The sequence below is a fragment of the Somniosus microcephalus genome, chromosome 27 (genome assembly GCF_052327205.1).
Source record: "Somniosus microcephalus isolate GS21.2 chromosome 27, FLI_Smic_1.0, whole genome shotgun sequence".
NCBI classification, from domain to species: Eukaryota; Metazoa; Chordata; class Chondrichthyes; order Squaliformes; family Somniosidae; genus Somniosus; species Somniosus microcephalus.
The window spans coordinates 4,692,295-4,718,274 of NC_141013.1; the positions used below are offsets into that span (position 1 = coordinate 4,692,295).

Consider the following 25,980-nt stretch of genomic DNA (forward strand, 5'->3'; position numbering starts at 1 on the left):
TTCCTTAACAGGGGACCCCATTGAGATAAAAATTTGAAACATTACAAGACAACAGAAGAAAGGAACATGGGGTCAAAATGACAAACGGCGAACTTAGAACTTGTCAAAGCGCGAATATATTGGATTGAACTTCCCGAGTAAGAGGCAAACACCCACAGCTCGATGCTGTGGTTGTGGTGCAAGGGGCACAGGGGAAGCGAGTAGCTATTGTTTTTTTCCAGGACAGAGGAGCTAGGATGGGCCGAATGGCATTCGCATCAGTTTTTATCTCATGACATTTTGAAATGTAGGTTAAAGCAGCAACATTATCATCTGTTTTAGACACTCAAGTTCAAGAAGGGTATATTACCACCCCACATTATCAAAAGGTTAAGAATGGCTATAATTTCAAGAAAATTATGGCAGTACTGCATTTACACTGGTTACGGTAAAATAAAAAGGTATAGTAGGAACATTCAGTAAAAATACCAGCACTGAATATGAACGGTGTTGTGCATGGTCCTTACAAAAAAAAAAGCTACCACTTTAGATAAGGCACAAATGCATTTCAGAAAGACACCGCTTCAAACCACCACTTGTATTCAGATTCAGTCTCAAAATTAATCGAAGTATGAAGCTGGACAGCAGTCTGGTCAATTCATTTTGTTGGTGTGACCGCTCTTAAACCAAAAGCAACTTTAGATCAGGGATTTTTAACTTGAGGGTGAGCAAAGACTTTGGGAGTTAATGCAAGATTTAATGCAAGACCACAAAAACTTAAGGAATATTCCAAACGGGAAGCTGACGGCGAGTTGGTTTTACCAACAAGCTTGCAGAGTCTTCTGGCTACCTAGTTTTGACTCCGCTACCAATGTTAACTTTAGTGGAAACCGCCCAATAGGTGTCAGCCTTGGCTCAGTGGGTAGCACTCTTGCCTCCGAGTTAGAAGGTCGAGAGTTCAAACCCCACTCAAGACTGGAGCACAAAATCCAGTACTGAGGGAGTGCTGCACTGTCAGAGGTGCTGTCTTTCAGATGATGTTAAACCTAGGTCTGGTCTGCCCTCTCAGGTGGGCATGACATCCCATGACACTGTTAGAAGGGGGATCAGGGGAGTTCTCTCCCGGTGTTCTGGCCAATATTTATCCCTCAACCAACACCACTAAAACAGTTTAATTGGTCATTATCCCATTACTGTTGGTGGGACCTTGCTCTGTGCAAATTGGCTGCTATGTTTAACTACATTACAACAGTGACTATGCTTGGAAAGTACTTTATTTGCTGTGAAGCGCTTTGGGACGTCCCAAGGTCATGAAAGGTGCTATATAAATGCTTGTTCTTTCCTTCTTTTAACAGCTCCCAGCCAAAGAATTACAGTCTAAATGGCTGGAATAACTTGCTTCAGTCAGAGAGCACTTCAGTTAAATTAAACGCAGTCTTGAATATGTCTTTAAAATAACTTGGGGAGTGTGGGTGTTAAATTCCCTCACCTTAATGTTTACGCTCAGAACTCCAACAAACCCCTTCTAGCCCTTTAGAATGGTAGGAGATACCAGAATTACAAAACTGCTCCAGAAAAACTTCTGATCTACACAAGCATTCAAAACATTGTCACAAAGGCACTGCCAATTATGCTCAGCCTAAATGCATTATAAACTACTTACCTATATCCGATTCTTTAGATAACTGAATTCGCTCCTTTGCGACCTTATCCCACCATTTGGCCCAATCCAATATGACCACACACGAGTTTGGATCTCTTTGTGGGTGCTCAGCAATCCCAACTTCACGGCTCACGACTTGCTCCAGAATAGCAGCATACCTGGGATCAATATTTTCAACCTGCAATAAGCTGGAAAGGCCAACAGAATTAATATTTTTCATGACATATCTGCTCATTGTTGATGGATATGTTGCTGCAAAGAAAATCATTACATCAATGCTAAAGTATTTGGTTGTTCAGCATTCAGGAAGAACATTGAAAACGCAACAAATCAAATCATTTAGCGCACAAAGTAAAACATATTACAGCCAGTACAATTAATGTCTCATTCCCTTCCCCGCTCCAACACTAAAGCTTTAAGAATTCAAAAAGGCCACACGTCTTATGTATATAACGCTAGAATTAAAAAAAAAAAACAAAGTTGCAAAACTTCCGTTGGAGCTCCTCCATTGCTAATTTTCTCATCATCTCACCTCTCCCGAGAACCAGAGTAAAGCTCTAGTCCCTCGCCAGTTCCTTTCTCAAATGGCTATTATTACTGGGTCAGTTTGGACGGAGTGCCAGCAGGCTAGTTAAGCATGATAGGCATCACTGCCAAGCTCAATCCTGTCTTCATCCGACACGCACACAGGCGCAGCCAGCAGAGGTTGCTGGATGGCCATCAGCAACCCAGCCCAATTCTCCTCTCCGGTGTGAAGGCCAACTGTAATGCTCCAAATTGGCTGAGATTAATTAATTCGCAAAGACTGGGGATCAGGTTTGTCACCTTAGTCTGTACGGCTCAACTATTCACTGGGTAAACTCACTGAGCTATTGGGGAAACCCACTGCAGCTTATTTAGTTTTAAAAAAAAGAACTCATTAACATTTCTCGTTATACTTTCACTAAAGGCATTAACCTTAAAAGCAGTAATACATAAATGATACACATGTGGGCGTATGCAGTAGGATAGGAGAAGCTGCAACTGACCACAAAAGAACAGATGCAAAAACAGACAAAAAATGTGACAGAAAGCAAATGTCCAGATATGTCTGCGAAGTGGCTTGACTTTCGAGCTCACCTAAACCCGGAAAAAAACACCCACTTGGGGGGGGTGGGGGGAAGGGGTGGTGGGGGGGAAGGGGTGGTGGGGGGGAAGGGGTGGTGGGGGGGAAGGGGTGGTGGGGGGGAAGGGGTGGTGGGGGGGGGGGGTGGTGGTTGGGGGGGGGGGGGGGGGGGGGGGGGGGGGGGAAGAGTGGAAAATCGCCAGGAACAGAGTTTCACAAATTCTAGTCCAGGCAATTATAAAGCAGTTGATTACTAAAAATAAAAATACTATTATTCAAAAAATAAATCAGCAACACCGTGGATACACCACACAACAATGGCACCCAACTACTGACGTTTCCACTTGTGGGAGACCCCAAAACTAGGGGTTATCAATACAAGATAGTCGCTAATCAATCCAATAGGAAATTCAGGAGAAACTTCTTCACCCAGAGAGTGGTGAGAATGTGGAACTCGCTGCCACAGGGAGTGGTTGAAGCGAATAGCATACATACATTTAAGGGGAAGCTAGATAAGCACATGAGGGAGAAAGGAATAGAAAGATATGCTGATGGGGTGAGATGAAGAGGGGTGGGAGGAGGCTCGTGTGGAGCATAAACACCGGCACGGACCAGTTAGGCAGTTTCTGTGCCGTACGTTCTATGTCATTTGCTGCTTCTCTGGGGCTGATGTTGACGTTTTTTAAAAATTAAAAAAAATTCAACGAAGCATTTGGAAGGACGTTAGTCACTGAACTCTGACCAGAGCGCGAGGATTGCAGGAAATTATCCGAAATGTTTTCCTTCCTCTTTCTTTCCCCCTTCTCCGCTCGCCCCCACACCCCCGGTTATAGAGAGTGATTCTTGGGATCGCAGTCCATTTGAGTATTTTGGGGTGAACTCACAGCAATGTGTTTATATAAAAATTCCGCTATCTACTATTTGAACACTTAACCCGCAGTGGAGCAATCAATGACTCACTGATTCATGGTGTTATAGGGCAATCTTTCTTTCTTGTCGCACTAATTTATTTGGCTGTGAAATGCTTGAAACATCCCAAGGGCCTGAAAGGCATCAATATAAGTACGATCCTTTGACACGTTTTCTCTTTCACTTTGGCTCGCTCGCTCTGCGCATGTCTGTCTGGCTCGCTCTGCGCGCGCCTGTCTGGCTTGTTCGCTCTGTGCACGTCTGTCTGTCTGGCTCGCTCTGCGCACGTCTGTCTAGCTCGTTCTGCGCGCGTCTGTCTAGCTCACTTGCTCGGCGCATGTCTGTCTGGCTCGCTTGTTCTGCGCATGTCTGTCAGGCTCACTCGCTCCCTCACTCTGCGCGCATGTCTCTTGTGTGCTCCATATTGAAGATTTCCCCCTCCCCCCGGTTTTATTTTTCAGAATGACAAATCATCAACCCCTGAGCTAAAGTCAAATACCCCGACCCCACGCAACGATGCCCCAGCTCCAGGTACCAGTTCAACGCCGGGGCTGTGACCAATCCCGGGGAAGTCTCCGGGCATGGAGCCACTAGGTAACTGCGCTTAGCTCGGAGCCTTTCAGACTTTCAGCTCTCGGTACATTTATTACAACAATACGTTGGGCTCTCAGTTTGGCTTGTGTTCCATCATCAGTGAAGACTGCAAAATTGCCCCCTAACCAACAACCTTTGTTTTCTACTGTCTATACTTGGGAGTAGAGTCCTTAGAGTGAGACTCGGCAACCCTGGGCTTGGGAGGAAGGGAATCCAGGTTCCTCCACCCCCCCCCCCCCCCCGCTGCTGCCACTGCCTCTTGATCGGTATCCAATGAGCTCTGCTGGACCGTGTGGAGCATAAACACCGGCATGGAGCAGTAGGGCCGAATGGCCGGTTTCTGTGTTGTAAATACTATATATAAACATACTGACAGCCAAGAGCCCAGATATACGTTTGCACGGTGAGACAGACTTACAGGAGCCACTGAACTGGCAGAAAATTAATCAAATCTGTAAATGTAATACTAATCTAGTTGCTCTAATTAACCAATTGGATAGCTCTTTCAAAGAGCCGGCACAGGCACGATGGGCCGAATGCCCTTCTTCAGTGCCGTAAGATTCTATGAACTCTGTGGTGGTGCACAGGAGGAGCCAAGGCCAAATGTAGTCTTCAGCTGAGATGGGGAGGGTGGGATATAATTGGACCAGGCGTGCAGATGTAACAGCCTCCCATTTTAAAGTTAAAGTTATTTACCTGTACTTATAAATTCCTATTTGTAATGGAAACGGCCCATGTAAACTGGTCACGGTGTAATTACACCCTCTCACCAGTGGAGGGCCACCACTGCCAGGAGGGAGTCATTAGAGCATGACCAGTTCCAATTATAAATGCAGTCATAGAAATGCATAATGAAGAAAGTTGACATGCAGGTGCAAGATTTTTAACATATTAACAATAGATGTTGACAATGAACAGTCACAGGCACTACCTATTTTTTTTCTGGCAATGATCCTGATTCAATCAGATAACATACATCATTAAAATTTGGTTATATTAGTTCATCAAATTAGTGCGGCAAACATTTAAGTGTATTGTTTCACTGAAATTCACATTAATTTTCCAAAAGAATTACCATCAAGAGGAATAAGCTTTTGACACCACAGTAACGAGGAGAGAAGTTTAGTCTTCACACCCACATATTAGAAGTATACTTTTGCTCTATAAATAACTTCCCCTTTGTAAAAATAGTGAAAGAGCCAATCTTCAATGATAGCACTTATATTTCAGAAATTAAATCAATACTTCTTAATAATGGGAAATCTTGTTCATATCAGCACTACTGCTTAATGAGTTCATTGGGATCATTCCAATTAGCGGCATGCCATCTACCAGATGCAAGTCTCCAACTAGAGTCAAATTTCATTTAGAAAATGAAAAAGCATCTCAGAACAAGTTTTTTGTGAAGTACCAGATTTTCAGAGAAATAAGCCTCCAATTATAAAAGCAGAATAATGGAAAATAAGATTGCGTTTCCCCTTGCTATTTTGCTCTGCGTCAGAAGTCCATAGTACTGTTCGCTGTCCTGACACAGAATGACATAGCCAGAGGGAAGTCACTCAGAAAACTCAGTAACAAACTGGTTTACTTCCCATTTCCTCTCACTCCCCTCACACAGCACCATACACTATCCACAGTTGTAACTTAGCTGAGAAGTGACAGAGAAGGACATTTGGCCATCAGTAAAAGCAGTGATTAAAACTCAATCTCAAAACAGTCTGTTATTCAAAAAAGTGGAGAAAGCTTAAAGGGTTGTGGTGTAAATACACACTCCAGAGTATTTACAAGTAAATGTAATTGATGGAGGATCGTAGTTGAGTTTCTGTACTCATGAAGGGTGATAAGAGACATGTTCCAGGATGTTTATATATCACTGCTCTCAAAATGTAACAAGACTGGTCGTCAAGCACAGCTTGCTCAAAAAAAGTTAGCTATCGAGCCTGATTCAATCCCCAACTACAGTTTAAGTATTAGCAGTTTATTCAGATTAACCACTTCAACCCCCCTGTAGCAGGTGTGTGACAAATGGCCTCGGCATCTCTGGGTTAAGGGGGGGGGGGGGGGGGGGGGGGAAAAAGAGGAAAATAAATGGAGAACGTTCCATTTCTGATCATTATCTAGCAATCCCTGCTGGAAGTAGAAGCACATCAACGTCAGGCAAGGACATCTTTGGTTCCAGTTGTGATGCGAGTAGCCCCAGGCACTCGCCGTCTAGGCTTATACACAAATGACCACTTGTGGGAGGTACAGAAGGGCAGCTGGCACCTGTCGAACTAGACCTCAGCAAGGAGCCAATGTCCCCAGGAGAGGAAGGGAGGAGAGCAGGTAAACATATTCTGGAAAAACTACTGAAAAGTGCATTTTAAAATGTAAAGGAATGTAAAAATGAGCGTAACGAACGAATTGCCCTTGCTACTCGATGCTATCCTATCCGCAAGGCCATTCCTAGTAGCAATCACCCAATCAATCAATTAGTTGGTTGTCTTGGTTTGTGTTTTTAAGAAAACTAGGTTTTTTATACACGGATACAATAGATTTTTTTTTGCTGTAATAGATAAATCCAATTTGTAATATTGGAGGAGAGAAAATAAATAAATTCTGGAAAAACTACTGAAGTGCTTTTTTTAAAAAAAAATTAGTTTATGGGACGTGGGCGTCACTGGCAAGGCCGGCATTTATTGCCCATCCCTAATTGCCCTCGAGAAGGTGGTGCTGAGCCGCCTTCTTGAACCGCTGCAGTCCGTGTGGTGAAGGTACTCCCACAGTGCTGTTAGGGAGGGAGCGCCAGGATTTTGACCCAGCGACGATGAAGGATCGGCGATATATTTTTAAGTCAGGATGGTGTGTGACTTGGAGGGGAACTTGGAGGTGGTGGTGGTCCCATGCGCCTGCTGCCCTTGTCCTTCTAGGTGGAAGAGGTCACGGGTTTGGGAGGTGCTGGCGAAGAAGCCTTGGCGAGTTGCTGCAGTGCATCTTGTAGATGGTACACACTGCAGCCACGGTACGTCGGCGGTGGAGGGAGTGAATGTTTAAGGTGGTGGATGGGGTGCCAATCAAGCGGGCTGCTTTGTCCTGGATGGTGTCGAGCTTCTTGAGTGTTGTTGGAGCTGCACTCATCCAGGCAAGTGGAGAGTATTCCATCAAACTCCTTACTTGTGCCTTGTAGATGGTGGAAAGGCTTTGGGGAGTCAGGAGGTGAGACACTCACCGCAGAATACCCAGCCTCTGACCTGCTCTTGTTGCCACAGTATTTATATATTAAACATAAAGGAATGAAGCAGTAAAAAGAAAGGAGCGTAAAGAACAAATCTGATTCAGCAGGTATGACTGAGTTGGAAGTATTTAAAAAATACCAATTATAAAAGGGTTACAGCAATAGATTGAAAAGTTCTCCTGTATTTCAAACCACAAGATTTAAGAGGAGTAAGCAGATCCCTGGATTCCATCCTGCACTACAAAACTGCTCAGTTGTCAAGTGTTGTGGAGCAGCACACAAACTGCAATGGAGAGTGTCAGTTTGCACCGCCAATCAAAGCACAGCAGCTTTGGCAAGGTGTCAACACCTTGATTATTAGTCCTTTACCTCTGCTTTACTGCCACCCACATAGTATGGGGATAGAGATATATATAAAAATAAAACATTATCTAAGAGGGAGCTTAAGGCAGTAATCCAGTCTCTGGTTTCTGCCATCACTCAGAAATTGCTGTTCCATTTAAGACACCGCAAGGAACATTTCACCTCGTCATTCACTGCTAGCCATTGTGCATCATAGATTTTTAAACTTTACCCGGTATGTAAAGGACATTCCACGGTGTGTGCGGAGGAGGAATACAGATTCTCTACAAAGTGAACAAACTTCACCATTTCCTTCTCTTCGACAGATAAATAGTCCTGGAGGCTTTCCACCTGAAAAGGAGAGGAATTAATCAGGAAAAACCACAAGACAAGTACAGATGAGGGAGACCATTCACTCCATCTTGTTCATTCTGTCCATTGAACCCTACATTCCCCTCCATTACATTATTTAAGTGCTTCTTGAATAATTCCAGAATTATCCAATCCTACCCTATATCCCACCCTATTCAGAAGGCCATTTCTGGTAGTGATCACTCTTTCCACGAGGAAGTGCTTCCTGATATTCGTCCTGGGCTTGGTTTAACTCAACAGCGCTCCTGATTAACCTATTCTACTCAACTTAGTATCTTGTACACTTCTATCAGGACCAGGCGAGATTGCTGAGTGCCCAATTTCCTGGTTCCTACATTAACGGATCCCACTAGTGTGAACAATCTTACCGATTGGAAAGATCTACCCTTAAAGTTTGAGGCGGTGTAGGGAAGAGTCTTCACTCCCAACATTTAAATTCATGTCAAACTTGTTTAAAAAGAGTGCCTGGTGGCGTCAACAGATCCCGAGCGCTTTGTAAACCAGGTTTGATACGACACCGCAATTACACTCCGTGCTGCGTCAGACAGAAGCAGCTCGAGTCGCCCTCTTCTAGAGAGCCTCACGTCACCTCGGGTTCCATCCCCAGATTTATACTACAAGCTCATCAGTGCGAAGCAGTTTCTGAAGCTAATTTCTCTTCTCTCCTTCTTGGGCAGTCCCTCGGAACCGAGGATGACTTGCTTCCACATTAAAAATATATGAGTTCTCAGGTGACTGATGTGTCCAATGTGGGACCTACAGTCTGTCACAGGTGGGGCAGACGGTGGTTTAAGGGGCGGGTGGGTGGGGTTCTTGGGTTGACGTGCGCTCCTTGCGCTTGGCTTCCACTTGCTCCCGGCGAAGAGACTCGAGGTGTTTGGCGCCTTCCCGGATGCTTCTCCTCCACTTTGTGCAGTCTTGGGCCAGGGATTCCCAGGTGTCGGTGGGGGTGTTACACTTTTTCAAGGAGGCTTTGAGGGTGTCCCTGAAGCGTTTCCTCTGCCCACCTGGGGCTCTCTTGCCGTGCCGGAGCTCAGAATAGAGCGCTTGTTTTGGGAGTCTCGTATCGGGCATGCGGACAATGTGACCTGTCCATCGGAGCTGATCGAGCGTGGTCAAAGCTTCGATGCCGGGGATGTTGGCCTGAGCAAGAACACCAACGTTGGTGCGCCTATCCTGCCAATGGATTTGCAGGATCTTGCGGAGGCAGCATTGGTGGTACCGCTCCAGTGCTTCGAGGTGCCTGCTGTACATGGTCCATGTCTGAGGCATACAGCAGGGCGGGTATCACTGCTGCTCTGTGGACCATGAGCTTAGCGCTGGGTTTGAGGTCCTGGTCTTCAAACACTCTTTTCCTCAGGTGACCGAAGGCTGCACTGGCACACTGAAGGCGGTGTTGGACTTCGTAGTCGATGTCTGCCCTTGTTGACAGTAGGCTCCCGAGGTATGGAAAGTGGTCCACGTTGTCCAAGGCCTTGTCGTGGATTTTGATAATCGGGGGGCAGTATTGTGTGGTGGGGGCAGGTTGGTAGAGGACCTTTGTCTTACGGATGTTTAGTGCAAGGCCCATGCTCTCATAAGCTTCGGTGAAGGTATTGACGATGGTTTGGAGTTCAACCTCCGAGTGAGCGCAGACGCAAGCGTCGTCTGCATACTGTAATTCGACGACAGAGGATGGGACGACCTTGGATCTGGACTGGAGGCGACGGAGGTTGAACAGGTTCCAGTTTGTTCTGTAAATTAGCTCCACTCCAGTGGGGAGCTTACCGAGGGCGAGATGGAGCATTGCAGCAAGGAAGATCGAGAAGAGCATTGGTGCGATGACACAGCCTTGCTTGACCCCGGTTCGTATGTGAATTGGGTCTGTGGTGGAACCGTTGGTCAGGATCACGGCTTGCATGTCGTCGTGAAGCAGGCGGAGGATAGTGATAAACTTTTGAGAGAAGCCGAATTTGAGGAGGACACTCCATAATCCCTCACGGTTGACAGTGTCGAAGGCCTTTGTGAGATCAAAGAAGGCCATGTACAGCGGTTGGTGCTGTTCCCTGCATTTCTCTTGTAATTGACGTGCGGTGAAGGTCATGTCCATTGTGCCCCTTAGCGGGCGGAATCCACATTGCGACTCTGGGAGGAGCTCTTCGGCCACTGGGAGAAGGCGATTGAGGAGGATTCTTGTGATGACTATGTTTAAGTCTTCTCTCTTCTAGAGAGCCTCACGTCACCTCGGGTTCCATCCCCAGATTTATACTACAAGCTCATCAGTGCGAAGCAGTTTCTGAAGCTAAACATGCAGTACAAAATGCAAGCTAAAGAAACAATCACTTTCACCCTCCACCCCAATTCAACTAAGACAACAACAGGGGGGGGGGGGGGGGGGGGGGGGGAGAAAGAGAGCTTTTTCTGGCAATCATTCTATTTTAGACAAATACAGTGTCAACATTTTTTATATATAAAAAGTGGCCATTTTAAATTATCTGCATATTTCTAAAATACACCACAGGGATCAGTTTAGACTGTGGCTTATCCTCTTGTCCCTTTGTAGTACTTCCAAAATACCTAGTCTCGTCTTCCCTAAAGCAGCTGCGAACCAGTTCTATAAATTGGTGAGCATTATAAAGCAGATTTCAATAAACATACAGAATATCGCTGAGCTGGGAAGATTCTTGGAAGGGACTTCAAAGAGGCAGTCTCCTCATCAGAACATTACACCACCCACACAATGTTTGGCTTTTTTGTTAAACATGTGGCGCTGATGGGGAGACTACCTCATTCAAACTCATTCCAAGAAGCTGTGCTGCACTGGGAAAGGGGACAACAGTAATTAGAGCAAAAGTCAGACACAGGCCACTGTTACTTGCATCAAAGAAGCCAGTTTTCCCAGGAACTGTGCGGCCCAGGGAGACTGGGGTCGGGGTCTAAGAAACGATCACATCCTCACAAAAATGATAGAAAAATTACAAGGAATTAGGATTACATTCTTTGTTCTGAGTTTTCAATGATACATTTTTGAAGATGTATGTTTCAGAGAATGCATTCCTGACAACACAAGGGAACAGTGTTAACAAGATCAATGAAGCACATCTTTGAAGACTAGAGCCTACAGATTAGTGTGAGCAATGTTATTGTACAACCGCTTAATGCGCTTGCATCACATTCCCCACTCGCTATTTTAACATAGGTGTTAATCCTCTAAAATTGAAAAGGGTTAATAATCCATTAAGATTGAGCAGGGGGGAAATGTTATACCCTGTACAAACTTCTTCAGCATTTGTACAATATAGGTTGCACAGTAATTTTCAAGCTTCTAGACTAGCATTTCAGAAAAATCAAAGTAAAAAGAGAAATCGATGTTTTTTCAATCTTTGTAATTGATTTTCTTTTAAAGAAAGCTAGCAAAAGTCATAGAGTCATAGAGTTTTACAGCACAGAAAGAGGCCCTTCGGCCCAATCGTGTCCACGCCGCCCATCCATCCCTGTCCAGTCTAATCCCATTTGCCAGCATTTGGTCCATAGCCTTGTATGCAAATGGCATTTCAAGTGCTCATCCAAATGCTTCTTGAATGTTGTGAGGGTTCCTGCCTCTACCACCCTTTCAGGCATTGAGTTCCACATTCCAACCACCCTCTGGGTGAAAAAGTTCCTCCTCAAATCCCCTCTAAATCTCCTGCCCCTTATCCTGAATCTATGCCCCCTTGTTATTGACCCCCCTAAGGGGAAAAGTTCCTCTTTATCTACCCTATCTAGGCCCCTCATCATTTTGTACACCTCAATCAGGTCCCCCCTCAGCCTTCTTTGCTCCAAGGAAAACAACCCCAGCCTGTCCAGCCTCTCTTCATAGCTGAGGCGCTCCATTCCAGGTAACATCCTGGTGAATCTTCTCTGCGCCCTCTCCAAAGCAATCACATCCTTCCTATAGTGAGGCGACCAGAACTGCACACAGTACTCCAGCTGTGGCCTCACCAGCGTTTTGTACAGCTCCATCATAACCTCCCTGCTCTTATATTCCATGCCTCGGCTAATGAAGGCAAGTATCCCATATGCCTTTTTAACCACCTTATCTACCTGTTCCGCTGCCTTCAGGGATCTATGTACATGTACACCAAGGTCCCTCTGACCCTCTGTACTTCCTAGGGTCCTACCACTCATTGTGTATTCCCTTACCTTATTTGTCCGTCCAAAATGCATCACCTCGCACTTTTCAGGGTTAAATTCCATTTGCCACTTTTCCGCCCATCTGACCAACCCGTTTATATCGTCCTGTAGCCTGAGGCTTTCCTCCTCGCAATTTACCACCCCACCAATTTTCGTGTCATCTGCGAACTTACTGATCATACCTTTTACATTCTCATCCAAGTCATTTATGTAGATCACAAACAACAAGGGACCCAGCACAGATCCCTGAGGTACCCCACTGGACACAGGCTTCCAGTCACAAAAGCAACCTTCGACCATCACCCTCTGCCTCCTGCCACTCAGCCAGTTTAGGATCCAACGCACCAAGGCACCCTGGATCCCATGGGCTCTTACCTTCTTGACCAGTCTCCTATGCGGGACTTTGTCAAAAGCTTTACTGAAGTCCATGTAAACCACATCCACAGCATTTCCCTCATCCACCCCCCTAGTCACCCCCTCGAAAAATTCAATCAGATTTGTCAGACATGATTTACCCTTGACAAAGCCATGCTGACTATCCCCGATTAATCCTTGCCTCTCATTAAAAAAGCATAACATGCTCTCCCTCTCACTCTGGAGGGAAAATCAATTCTAAATCAAACAAATATTAGTCTGCTTTAATAAAGCATGTTTAGACTTCAAACACAAAATCTAGGCTGACACTCCCAGTACAGTACTGAGGGAGCGCGGCACTGTCGGAGGTGCCGTCTTTCAGACGAGACATTAAACGGAGGCCCTGTCTGCTCGCTCAGGTGGACATAAAAGATCCCATGGCCACTGTTTCGAAGAGGAGTTGGAGTTCTCCCCGGTGTCCTGGCCAATATTTATCCCTCAACCAAACATCACCAAAACAGCTGATCTGTTCATTGCTGTTTGTGGGAGCTTGCTGTGGGCAAATTGGTTGCTGTGTTTCCCACATTACAACAGTGACTACACTTCAAAAAGTACTTCATTGGCTGTAAAGCGCTTTGGGATGTCCGGAGGTTGTAAAAGGCGCTGGAGAAATGCAAGTTCTTTCTTTCATTCTAGCTAGCTTGCCTGCTTTTCCTATAAAATGTATCTGGATAAGCTCGTGAAACTAAACAGCTATGAAGATAATGCCCTTACTTTATGCCTACACCCAAAATCACCAAACTTGATACATGGAGTGGTTCAGTTTAAAAAAAAGACATCAGAGAAATCAACTGCAATATATTAGCAATCTCAGAGTTTCCAACGGAATCACAGATGGAAACCAATAGGCCACTGCCAATTTAGTCAGTCATTAGCCAAGAACAACCACAAAAGAGGGGGGGTGGGGGGGGGAAGGGCAAAATGGAAGGGAATTAAAAAAAAAGACCCATGAAGAATGGAGACTGACTCAGAAAAACCTGGCTGCACCTACAGTTCAGGAATACCATGCAGTTACCATTATGTGGTCATGTTTCTGACTGCTAACTGGGGTACATGCAGAGCAACAAGAGACCTTTTTAATAGAGATCAGAAACTGTAGCACAGAGGTAGCTCATCGAGTCACAGCTCTTAAACGGGAGCTATCCTAATCCCATTCCTCTCAAACAGGGAGAAACATTTTGCATGAAATCCCCAAGAAGTTAAAACGCCACAGCTCCAGTTAGCAAATGAGGTGTGCAATGTACATAGCAACAGGCAAAAAAAACAAACAGTCTCCATACGCTAATTTGACTGGGCATACAACCCATAGTTAATTGGTCCTTATGCTAACTATGGAATCTGGGGTCAATCATCTCAGCATTAAGTAAGTAGTTTACATTGAAAAAATGCCAAAGACTGTAATCATAAGATTTGCTACAACTTTCCTTTTCAGTCTGAAACAGCTTTCACTTTCCACAAGCTAAAATTTTCCTTGATCAGGGATTTACAAGAGAAATATCCAGCTTGAAATGTTTAATGTATTTTTTTTTGGGGGGGGGGGGGGGGGGGGGGAAAAGAGAGACAGGAAAGAGAAGAAAAACTACTAGCTATTATACTAAATTTCAGACGTTTCAATTAACGTTATAAAATGTTGCAGTGCAGCTAATTATCATCCAGTTAATTCAGGCAAGACGAGATGAAAGCAGTCTGAGCCTTTCCTGTATGTTTGCCTAAACAATGAGACAAATGGAGTGGTCTTTACATTCGCGTGTGGCCAGGACAGGATCGGGTTAGGTGGTGATGCCTCACACTCGGGTTTAGGCTCAAACAGGAATACAGGAAACTTTCGATTTACCGGCACCTAAATAACCGGAAATGTCGGTTAACCAGCAAAATTCAGGAATAGGTTTTACTTCATATTTATTTGCCTTCTTCCATCGGTGCTGTGCAAGGGTGTGGCTGCAGCTGTTGCTAAGCTACAGGGACGCTTGAAACTTGTGTTCATTGTTCTGCACTTGTTGCTAAGCAACAGGGTTTGTTGCTTTATACGGAGCTGTCAGCTCGCCGTATCTTTCACTATAGCGTTCGGTTATCCGGAATTTTTGATGAACCGGCACCACGTCGGTCCCGTTCGTGCCGAATAAAAGAAAGTTTCCTGTAAATGGTCAACGGTGAAATATTGGAGGGCTGCCAACCAATGTCCCCTTTAACCTGTGTGGCCTCACAGCGCTCCAGGGGTCCCGCGCAGCTGGTGAGTCAGCTTTTACAGGAAACTTTGGTTTATCCAGAGGTTAACTGTCCGGAATGCTCGATCCACCGGCAAAAATCAGGAGCCGTTTCGTTAGGTGTTTTTTTTTTTCATTGCTTTTTTTTTTTCCACCAGTCAGGCTCTGCAAGGTCTCGCTGAAGCTGTTGCTAAGCTATAGAGACGCTTGCAAGGTACAGCCGACTGTTTAGAAGCTGTTGGGTTTGTTGCCAGATACGGAGCTCAAAATCTCCGTATGTTTCAACATTAGCGCTGGTTTGTCCGGCAGTTTTGATGGGACGGCAACAGCTCGGTCCCGTCGGTGCCGGATAGCACAAAGTTTCCTGTAAATTGAAAAAAAACTGTGCATGTGCGGAGTTTTGAATGGGCCACACAGCCCGTAAAAGGGGCCGCACGGCCCAAAAAACAATTACGGGGAGCATTGCTACCAAGTCTGTCGAAGTGTATCCCTGCACGTATCAGCATCCTTTGGGAAAGGAAGGGAGGGGAAAGAAAAAGTTATGACATTACCCCGTATTCTACCACTGAAGTTGCACAGTGGTGCCCCGATACACACTGCAACTTCACTGCCTAAAAATACGCCGTGTTGAAACAAAAGTAGAGTTTCTTTAGGCTGCTTGGTCAAATAAGATGTTTGGACATGGCTCACTCAGAATAATAGATTTCTTACCAGGAAATCACGAAGATCTCGATCAGCTGTGTAGCAGCAGATACGGTGCAGTTGTTTCTTCACATCAAATCCCTAAAATCAAAGAGAAAAGACTTGCATTTATATAGCACCTTTCATGACCACTGGACGTCTCAAAGCTCTTTACAGCCAATGAAGTACTTTTGAAGTGGAGTCACTGTTGTAATGTAGGAAACGCAGCAGCCAATTTGTGCACAGCAAGCTCCCACGCACAGCAATGTGATAATGACCAGATAATCTGTTTGTGATGTTGGCGGAGGGTAAATATTGGCCCCAGGACACCGGGGAGAACTCCCCTGCTCTTCTTCGAAATAGTGCCATGGGATCTTTTACATCCACCTGAGAGAGCAGACGGGGCCTCGGTTTAACGTCTCATCCGAAAGACTGCATCACCAGGCTTCAACAACGGCAGCAACAGGAGGCAGCGTCACCTTGGTTGGCCGCTTGGGGAGTGATAATTAAAGGCAGTGGTGATCAGGTAGGCCAAACTTTATTCTTCGCACCAGTCTGGTGCCTGCTGTAAGTTTTTGAAGCCTCATTGCTGCACGCTGCCTAAGCCCTCCATTCAGAGTGACTGTCCCCTGGCCCCACAGAACTAGAAGAAGAATGTTGCAAACCATCATTGGTCCTTCCCTTTAAGCGAGGGAAGGAGCCTCTGATGCCGGTATCACTGCACTGCACATTCTTCAGCGCTCTGCCGCTACCGCCCCTCTCACAAACTTTAGCGCCCTAAGAGAAAAGTAGTTAGCGCTTGATTTACCTCCACTGCCATCTTGCAGCGCTGAAGCTGAAGTTCCTGGGATCAAAAAAGGATTATCGCCTGGCGATAATTTTCTCAGATTTCAAAATTTCTAGCCCCTAATGTCTTATTAAAAGTGGCACACTGAGAACATTTAATTGACTGGATATTAAGGTTATTGCAATTGATAAAATGAAAATTAACTGACATGCCAAGTTTCTTGATTTCATAAGTCAGACCAAGATCATTAAATCGTGCAATGAGTTCTACAATATTTAATCACCTCCATCTTCTGTCAATACGTGCTGTAAATATTTGCAACCACTCTCACCGTTAATTTTACAACAGAACTGGGTACACAGTCCCATCATATTTTCTTTTCTTTTGCAATACTTCAATACTTACCATGTTCTTTAGAAGTTCCCTAGCCTCCTGCAGGTCTTTCCTTAAAAGACAATCGTAGGTCAGGTTTAAACCAGCTTGCACGAGTTTATTCAGATTCTTCGTAGGTTTCTGTTGGGCTGTGAAGTAGCCCTGAGCTCGGGGAATCTGATTATTCAGTATAGCATCACGAATGACTTCCTGCAAAGATCAAAGCAAGAGAATTACAAATTTTAAAAAATGTATTCTGACGATATAAAATTTGAACACTAAATGCTAGATTTTCCCATTATTACTTTAACACACGTGTTAACCCGCTTAAAATAAATGGGATAGTGTGGGAAGAAAGTATAAGCTTACGAGTCATTTATCCAGATTCAATCTGCACTGCAGTCATTCACGAAGGGCTTAATTTCACAATGTCCTTGATTTAATCCTCACTATTTTGCAACAAAGTATAAATTGCACCTTTGGGATATAGGCCAAGGAATGGGAGTTGGTAAGGTGGGGGTGGCAGAGTTAGAACAGGACAGTGCAGAAAGAATCAATAAAGGCCTGGTGATAAAGGCTGCAGAAAAGTGCCGATACCGGTAGACTAACCAGTGATTTGCTCTCTGCTCACTGAAGCTGGAAAGCAAGTTGCCATAAGCGAAAGTCATTACCCAGCTTTGCCTATCGCCAATATGATGCCATTATACTATATAGTTTATATAAAAGTACTTCATTTTTATGATTTATCACCTGATATTTCTAAATATTACCAGCCTCTTCAACCCATTTTCCACCAACAGAAACAAAGGGGAATTCTGTTCTTATAAACATATGTCATCTAGATCTGCTGCATATTTATTCCTGCAGCAACTACTCAATAAATATTAATAGAAATATTGTACTAGCCCATCCATCCCAGGATAATTCCTCAACATTCAAACCACTTCCCCGGAGGGTGTCCAGAGTAGTTTGGCTGTGTTATGAAAAGATCACTTTTTAAAATAAAAAAAAGGCAAGGTTGGCATTTATTGCCCATCGCTAGTCAGCCATAACTGTTTGGCGGAACGGAGTGGCTTGCTCGGCCACTTCAGAGGGCAGTTAAGAACCAACCACTGGAGTCACAGGTAGAGCGGGTGAAGACGGCAGGTTTCCTTCCCTAAAGGGCATTAGGGAACCAGTTGAGGTTTTACGACAACCCAAAAACTTCATGGTCACTTTTACTGATACCAGCTTTTTATTTCCAGATTTCTTTTTTGGAACTGAACTCATATTCTTAAATTGTCATGGTGGGATTTGAACTCTCGCTGTCTAGATTACTAGTTCAGTTACATAACCATCTCCTTCCCCATTTATTACAATAGAACTCTGTATAGCCGTTATTTCTCAACCAAAGCGGCATTGGACGTGCAATTGGCAAATTAAATTCAATATAGAGAAGTGTGAGATAGTGCATTTTGGTAGGAAGAATAAGGAGGCCACATACTCCTTGGAAAATAAGTGTGTAAATGGGGTAGAGGAGCAAAGGGATCTACGGGTACAGATATACAAATCACAAAGTAGCGATCGAGCCTTGGTGAGATCACAGTTGGAATACTGTGAAAAGTTCTGGTCTCCATATTATAAAAAAAAGAGAGGCACTGGAGAAGGTGCAAAAAAGATTGAAAAATGATGATACGAGAGCGGAGAGGATATACTGATCAGGAAAGGCTGAACAGGCTGGGGCTCTTTTCTCTAGAAAATAGGCCGAGGGGTGACCTGGTCGAGGTCTTGAAGATTATGAAAGAGTTCAATAGGGTAGATGTAGAGAAGATGTTTCCACTTGTGGGGGGAGACCAAATCTAGGGGTCATAAGTAGAAGATAGTCACTAATAAATCCAATGGGGAATTCAGGAGAAACATCTTTACCCAGAGAGTGGTGAGAATGTGGAACTCACTGCCACAGGGAGTGGTTGAGGCGAATAGCAGAGATGCATTGAAGGGGAAGCTAGCCAAGTACATGAGGGAGAAAGGAATAGAAGGATATGCTGATAGGGCGAGACGAAGATGGGTGGGAGGAGGCTCATGTAGAGCAGTTGGGCCGAATGGCCTGTTCCTATGCTGTACACGCGATGCAATTTGTTTCAGAATACAGGAAACTGTGTGTTATCCGGAGGCTAAATGTCCAGCAAGCTCGAGCCACCGGCAAAAATCAGGAGCCATTTCATTAGGTTTTTTTTCTTTTCGTTGCTTTTTTCTCAACAGTCAAGCTCTGCAAGGTCTCGCTGAAGCTGTTGCTAAGCTACAGAGACGCTACAGAGAGTATGGCCGACTGTTTAGAAGCTGTTGCTAAGCAACAGGGTTTGTTGCCAGATACGGAGATCAAAATCTCCGTATGCTTCAACATTAACGCTGGTTTGTCCGGCAGTTGAGGGAACGGCAACAGCTCGGTCCCGTCGGTGCCGGATAGCACAGAGTTTCCTGTACATCACAAGTTAACTGGTTACTGGTCCAAGTACTTACATTAGTATTTAGATTTTCCCACTTCCCATAAGCCTGACTACCATCCGGTAACGCGTTTTCTTCACCCAGACAGTCACCAGTTACACTCTCGTTTGGTGGTGTTCGAGGATATTTCTTCATAAATTTACGGAGCTTGATAATATAACCGGTGAGATAATCCACACATTTTTGCTTGTCCTTGTCCAACTCTAAAGATGTTTTTGGCAACAACAAAAAGAGAGGGTATTATTTAATAATTATAAAATATCAGGGAAAGGTACAACTAAATCACACACCATTCTAACTTGGGACATATTGCTGCTTCTTCAATGCTGCTGGATCCAAATCCTTGGATTCCCTACCCAATGCCATCATGGGAGGATCATCACCGCAAGAACGCAGTGGTTCAAGAACACCACACACCGCCAACTTCGAGGGCAATTAGGGATGGGCAATAAATGGCAAACTTGCCGGCAACACCCACAACCAGAGAACAATTCTTTAAAAAAAAAACACTTCCAGTAGAAGGAAAGATTGATTGTTAAAAAATATATATTTAATAGAAATGGTACTTAAATATATATTTTAAATTAAAAAGACACATGTGCTACATATTATGTACATTAAATATCTTCAAAATGCTTCACTATATACATAGGTGATTATTATTCAGTGCCAGATAATGTGACCTGAAGGTAGAAGTACACTTGGGAAATAGTTACGAAAAACTTATTAAGTTTACATTGAAAAAGTCATCAAAAGATAAAGATGGACTGGATATTAGCTAATTTCAGTGGGATGAAAGGGGAACTAGCTCAAACATTAACTTGTGGGGGGAAATGGCAGAGCAAACATCAGACTAGGTGTGGGAATTATTTACATACTAGGTGGATGGTAACAATTAAATACATTCCAACTAGGGATAAAGGAGGTGCATCAAAGGCTGGGGTTCCATGGATAAATGGAGACATTAGTACAAACTTTACATTTAAAAAGGCATTTGATAAATATAGGGGGATAATAAAAAGACCATGAAAAATATAAAAAGTTCGCGTCAATTTCTTGTGGCATTGTTTGTCAAGATCAGCTTGAATTTTTTTATAGGTTGGGGATTAATGGAACCAATATGGGGGTGTAGGGAGGGGAGGAAGAAGATTGTAGGCGGTAGAGGAAGGCCTGCTGTCCAAGGGGAATTCAGGGCTAGGGAAATCGAGGCATACATCAGCCAGCTATCAGGAAAAAGGAAATCCAGCTGGAGGGAGAAGGGCGTGGATGAGAAATGCAGTCGGTGGGATACGGTAACAGAGGAAATGAAGCAAGAGACCGGTGAGGTGTAACCCACTGGGCCGTGGGGGCGGAGATGCAAGGGATTGGGATCTGGTAGGTGGGTTGGCCGCCAGCGGGGGGGTTAAATTGTGCTCAGTGGTGAGAAAGGGGTTTAACACCTATACTGCTCAGTGTAGTGAAGGGGTCGTGGACCAAAACTGGGGCTGTTCAAGGGAGGGGAAAGGGATGAGCTGGGAAATTTATACCTCGTTAGTCTTGGCTTGTTTGTGCTAGTCTTTAAATCCATAATATGTGATTAAATTAGTGAACATTACAAGGGCCTGTATTTATAAATAGTAGAAAGATTTATAAATAGTAGGTGCTGCTCAACTCATTTAATTAAACTTTGCAAGAAATAATTGAGTGTGCAGAGAAAAGGAATGCAGTGGATGCTGATTATATATGGATTTTCATAATTAACTTGATAATGTGCCATATTGGAGACTTGTTGAAAAGGTTAAGGCATGATATTCAAGGAACTGTAGCTGCAGAGAAAGCAATGGCCAAGGGACAGAAAACAAAGAGTAAGCTAGACGGATGATTTTTGATTCACATTACGTGGGTTGTGGTGTTGCCCAGAGATCACTGTTCGGGCCTCTTGCTTTCGGTTTATATAATTGATTTGTATGTAGACATAAAAGGAATGATATTGAAGTTTGCCGATATTAAATTAGAGGGCATGACAAATTATGAGAGAATATACTGGAGATTGCAGGAGGCCATAGAAAGGTCAGCTAAGTGGAAGTTCACTGCAGAGAAATCTGAAATGTTTGGAAGAATGGTGAAACAAAGTATACCGTAAAAAATTAGACTCTTAGGGGGAGAAACTGGGTGAGTAGCGCCACTTGTTAGCGCCTAAAGAGGCAGGCAGTGGCTGTAGCGCCACTAGCTGCGCCTCCCGCTATATTGAGTTGGGGTGATAATGGTGGCGTTAGCCTTTTGCGCTGCGCCGCCACCGATGACGTCATCGGTGTGCGCAGCGCCCCATCCGCGCCCCGTTCACGATATTTGGTTGCGAATGACGCAGTTGCGCCGTTCGCTACCCACGCCCGGTTCACGGGGCCTTACTGTGCCGGCAGCGGCGCAAGTTAAGGTGGAGGTGCGGGGCGGCCGCCTGCCAGCACCTCCGTCCCCGGCCTCCTGACCCCCCCCCCCCCCACCCCGCGGCATTGCCGGCTGTTTCCCGAGAGCCCGGCACTTCTCCTCGGTGCCGGGCTCTTTTGCCGGCATTCGCGATCGGGGATCGCGCTGTTGCAGGCCCCTCCCCCTTAACAATGGGAGGAAGGCCTGCAGTACCGCAGCGTGCCATGCCGCAGCGTGTGGCGCTGCGATATTCAGTTTCAGCGCCTCGAGCCGTCTCCCTCTAGGGGCAATGAAACGGAATATCGGACGATCGCTGAAGACTCGAACGCTGCGCTAAATCCTGCGCTCAGGCGAACTTGGCGCCTCAACCCAATTTCTAGGCCTTAGAATGATGGAGGAGGAGGAGCAACAGCAAAACCTGCATTTATACAACATCTTTAATGTAGAAAAACATCCCAAGCCACCAGAGCTGTAAGGATAAACTGGATGCCAAACCAAAGGAGACATTAGGGGGAGGGACCAAAAGCTTGGGTTTAAAGGAGGGTCTTAAAGGAGGTGGAGACGGAGAGGCCTAGGGTGGGAATTCCAGGGCGTGGGGCCAGAGACTGAAAACATGGCTGCCAGTGATGGGGTAAAGAAGGGAGAGATGCACAAGAGGCTTGGGACTGGATTGTCGGTCTGGAGGAGGTTACAGAGATAAGGCAAAGCAAGGCCATGGAAGGATTTAAACACAAGTATAAGAATTTTAAATCTGAGGCAGTGGGAGTCCGGGAGCAAATGTATAATCAGCGAGGACAGAGGTGATGGGCGAGCAGAGCTTGGTGCAGGATGGGACTTGGCAGCAGAGTTTTGGATGAGCTGACAATTACAGAGGCTGCAGGATGAACAGCCATGCAGGAGTGCAATAGAATAATCTGTCTGGAGTGACGAGTACGACTAAGGGTTTCTGTGGCAGACTGGCATGCAGATAAAAAAAGGCAAATTGAATTCTGAGTTTATAGGGTATTGAAAGCAAAAAGCAAGAAAAATGTTAAGTTTGTCCAAGATATTGGTTAGGCCATCGTTTGGAGTATTGGGATGTCCAGAACTGTACACCTTAGGAAGGATATCAGAGCCATGGAAAATGTACAGTGAAAATTCACCAGAATAATCCGGGAAAGAAAAGACTATAGTTTTGAAAAAAGGGCTCCAAAAAATTGGGGCTTTTTCCCCACTGGAAAATAAAAGGTTAAGGAGAGAGCCAAATAGAAGTTTTTAAAAATATGAAAGGTTTTATAAGAGGGTACAGGGTTTCCATTGGCTGGCAATCAATCAGTAATAAGCAGACATATATTTAGGAGTGTCCCCAGAAGAACAAAGGAAGGGGGAGAAGTGACAACATTTGTTTTCCATACAGAGGGTTATTATTAGAGCTTGAAATTCTTTAGCTTCTGCTTCAATATTCACTTGTGCTATAGTCATTTAAAAGGAATTAGGTATTTAAAAAAATGTAAAAGACAGAAAAATAGGATAAGAAAAGGCACGATTTGCTGTAAAAGTCACCCTCCGTGCTGCAGTTGCTCTGATTTACAGTTTTCATAAGCAACTAAAAAATATGAAAAAAAGCCACCTCCAAACCTCTTTCAGTAACTTATAATATAAAGCAGCATTTGGACAACTCCAATAAATCACAAACTTAACTTTATGACAACAGAGGAGCCCTACGGCCTTGTGGTAATATTTATGCTGCTCTTTCTAACACCTATTCAGAATGAGCTAGACCTCAGTCATCCTGCTTGCATTACATGTTCAATTCAGTTAATCATCCAGCTGAATAGTTAATATAAAAAAGGAAATAAATTAATTTTAATAAAAACACAATCTGTATTAATATAAAGCATTTGGCAAACTTCCCTACATTTGCCTAATATTGAGACACAAACGCCAAAATGCGTCACCCCACTCACTGTAATAATGTAATATTTTCCAAAAATGGCTTTTAATAAGTGTCCTATAGTTATTAGTCAAATGTTGATCGATATCGCTCCTGTGAAGCGCCTTGGACCATTTTACTACATGAAAGGGAATTATTTAAACGCAAGTGATCATCAAATTTCAGAACTATTTTAAAGCTCGAAGAGGAGTTGTGTTTTTAAACCCGTGAAACAAAGAAATTATTTGTTGGAAAATGCAGATTTATATCCTAATTCAGTGAATCAACCAACCAGTCATCAACAAGAAAACTATGGTGCCAGATCCGTTGTTAAAAACTAGGCTCGTTGATGAATCAGTGTTTAGCTCAGTTAGTATCTGACACTATGAAACAGCGTATGGGCAAGTTCAAATCCACAATCCCATATGCAGTGAGTTATTAAGCGCTTCCCTATTGAGATCACACCAATGGCCACACTCAACAGCTCAGGGCAGCACTGGCAGTGGCTAGAGACTGTCAACTCTCTGATGTGGGACAGTATGAGACAGGGTGCAACATGAGCTGGGAGAACAGAGGCAAACAACTGTTTAAAAAAATGTTAAGACACCATCAGCAGAAAAATAAATACATCACAAAATGCACACGTCACTTTTTATTTCCCCATTTGAATGAGTAATAGGCATGAATGACTGCAAACAGCAATGTAATCAGTATAATCCATAGCCTCATTAAGGCATCTCACCTCCTGACTGCACGAGGAGCTCTTGCAGTTGTTTGTTGAGAAAAGTCAACGTAAGGTTCAGAAGCTGCTCGGAGAACTGCCTGCTCTGAGTTTCAGAATCATTTTCCCTGATGGCTGAACACAACAAATCTAGAGCTGGCTTAATTTCTTCAACATCTGCATGAAGAGAGAAATGAACAAAGAAAACAAATTGTCACTGAATCTGCATCTTAACCATTACTGAGAAACACTTAATAAACATTGCTACCATGTGTATTTCCATGTTGCGATCAATTGCAAAACGAACTAGCAGCATTTTCCAATGCAATGGGAAAGGGAGAGGGGAAAATTAGATGAATCAATAACTGCTCAAACTCTGCTGATGCACTGTCAAAATCTGCGTCTCAAGATCTTTATCAGCTTGAAGACAATCCTGAATCGGTTCAATTATATATTCTGTTTGTAGGCAAATACATAATTCTTTAAGAAAATTTAAGGCTGCAGAATTTTGTTCTCTGTCGTGCTGCCCTGAGGGACTGGCCTTGCTGGGGTAGTTTCACAAACCCCCCCCTAATACCATATCCAAGTCAGCATTCTTCACGTGCAAGTCTAGATAGCGAGTGTCATGGCCTTTCGACCATGGTTGCATCACAGTTGAGGTCCAGCCTGTTCTCACCTGATGGCTACACAAGTACAAAGAGGTTGCCAGACAGCAATCAGGAGCAGGAACTCTGGCTGATATTTCCTCCCACGTAACAGAGGATCATTGAGGCCAGTTGTATCACCCCACTGCCCCAGCGGAGATCGGCTGACACAGCACAACCACCCCCCCCCCCACCCCGCCCAAATAAAACTTTGGGGGGGGGGGGGGGCCTTCTGATCGCCAGGGCTTCATGTTTTACACTTGGCGATTTGACGAGCAGGGATACCACAGTCGAGTGATAAAACCAAAGATACCAGGGGGAGAAAAAAAAGTCCACAACTGTACCTTGTGACGGAGTGTATTTTACTGCCTTTTGTACAAGGATACGAAACCCAATGCTGCAAATTCAGTGCTGTGAAACAGTAGAATGCAGACAAAACAAATCATTGTTTATAAATGGGAGCCCGAGAGGCCAAATTAGGAACAGGAGGAGGCCATTCAGCCCCTCGAGCCTGTTCCGCAATTCAATTAGATCATGGCTGATCTGTATCTTACATCCATCCACCCACTTTTGGTTTCATAAACGCTTAATATTTATTTACAAATTTAGAAACTTTTATTTTTTGTATTTATTTCTTTATTAATTCCCAGACGGAAGCAGTTATTCATACGGTCTTGAGGCCAAGGATGTGCAGCAATCTCACAACAATAATAATCGTAATAAATAATAATGAGGATGTGGTCAGGAATTCAACAATTATGGTACCTCAGCATCGGAGAGTAAAAAAGTGATATGTGGCAACTTTCATAACTGATTACTTGTTCAGGTTTTTCTCCAGATTTCCAAAGAGCGCCAGAAATGCAGGAGTGAATGACAAGGCACTAGTATCATTGGGGGGGGGGGGGGGGGGGGCCTCTCGTCATCATCACACTACGAGGCTGGAGATTGCACAGATTATAAAGAGATGACTAAACTCCTTCGTGCAGTTATTGCCATGTAATCACTTAAAAAATACATAATTTTTACTG

At 44.3% G+C, this 25,980-nt stretch overlaps 1 protein-coding gene across 3 annotated transcripts in view; it reads right to left on the reverse strand.

The window, feature by feature from the left end:
• spg11 (SPG11 vesicle trafficking associated, spatacsin) overlaps positions 1 to 25,980 on the reverse strand; it is a 147,659-nt gene that overhangs the window by 96,571 nt on the left and 25,108 nt on the right. For all 3 annotated transcript variants that reach the window (XM_085968394.1, XM_085968393.1, XM_085968395.1), the window contains exons 9-14: positions 24,330 to 24,485; positions 19,288 to 19,475; positions 16,822 to 16,998; positions 15,660 to 15,731; positions 8,039 to 8,157; positions 1,643 to 1,830 (exon numbers count right to left, since the gene is read on the reverse strand). In XM_085968394.1, the coding sequence (XP_085824520.1) occupies positions 1,643 to 1,830; positions 8,039 to 8,157; positions 15,660 to 15,731; positions 16,822 to 16,998; positions 19,288 to 19,475; positions 24,330 to 24,485 (900 nt within the window). The remainder of the gene's footprint in view (positions 1 to 1,642; positions 1,831 to 8,038; positions 8,158 to 15,659; positions 15,732 to 16,821; positions 16,999 to 19,287; positions 19,476 to 24,329; positions 24,486 to 25,980) is intronic.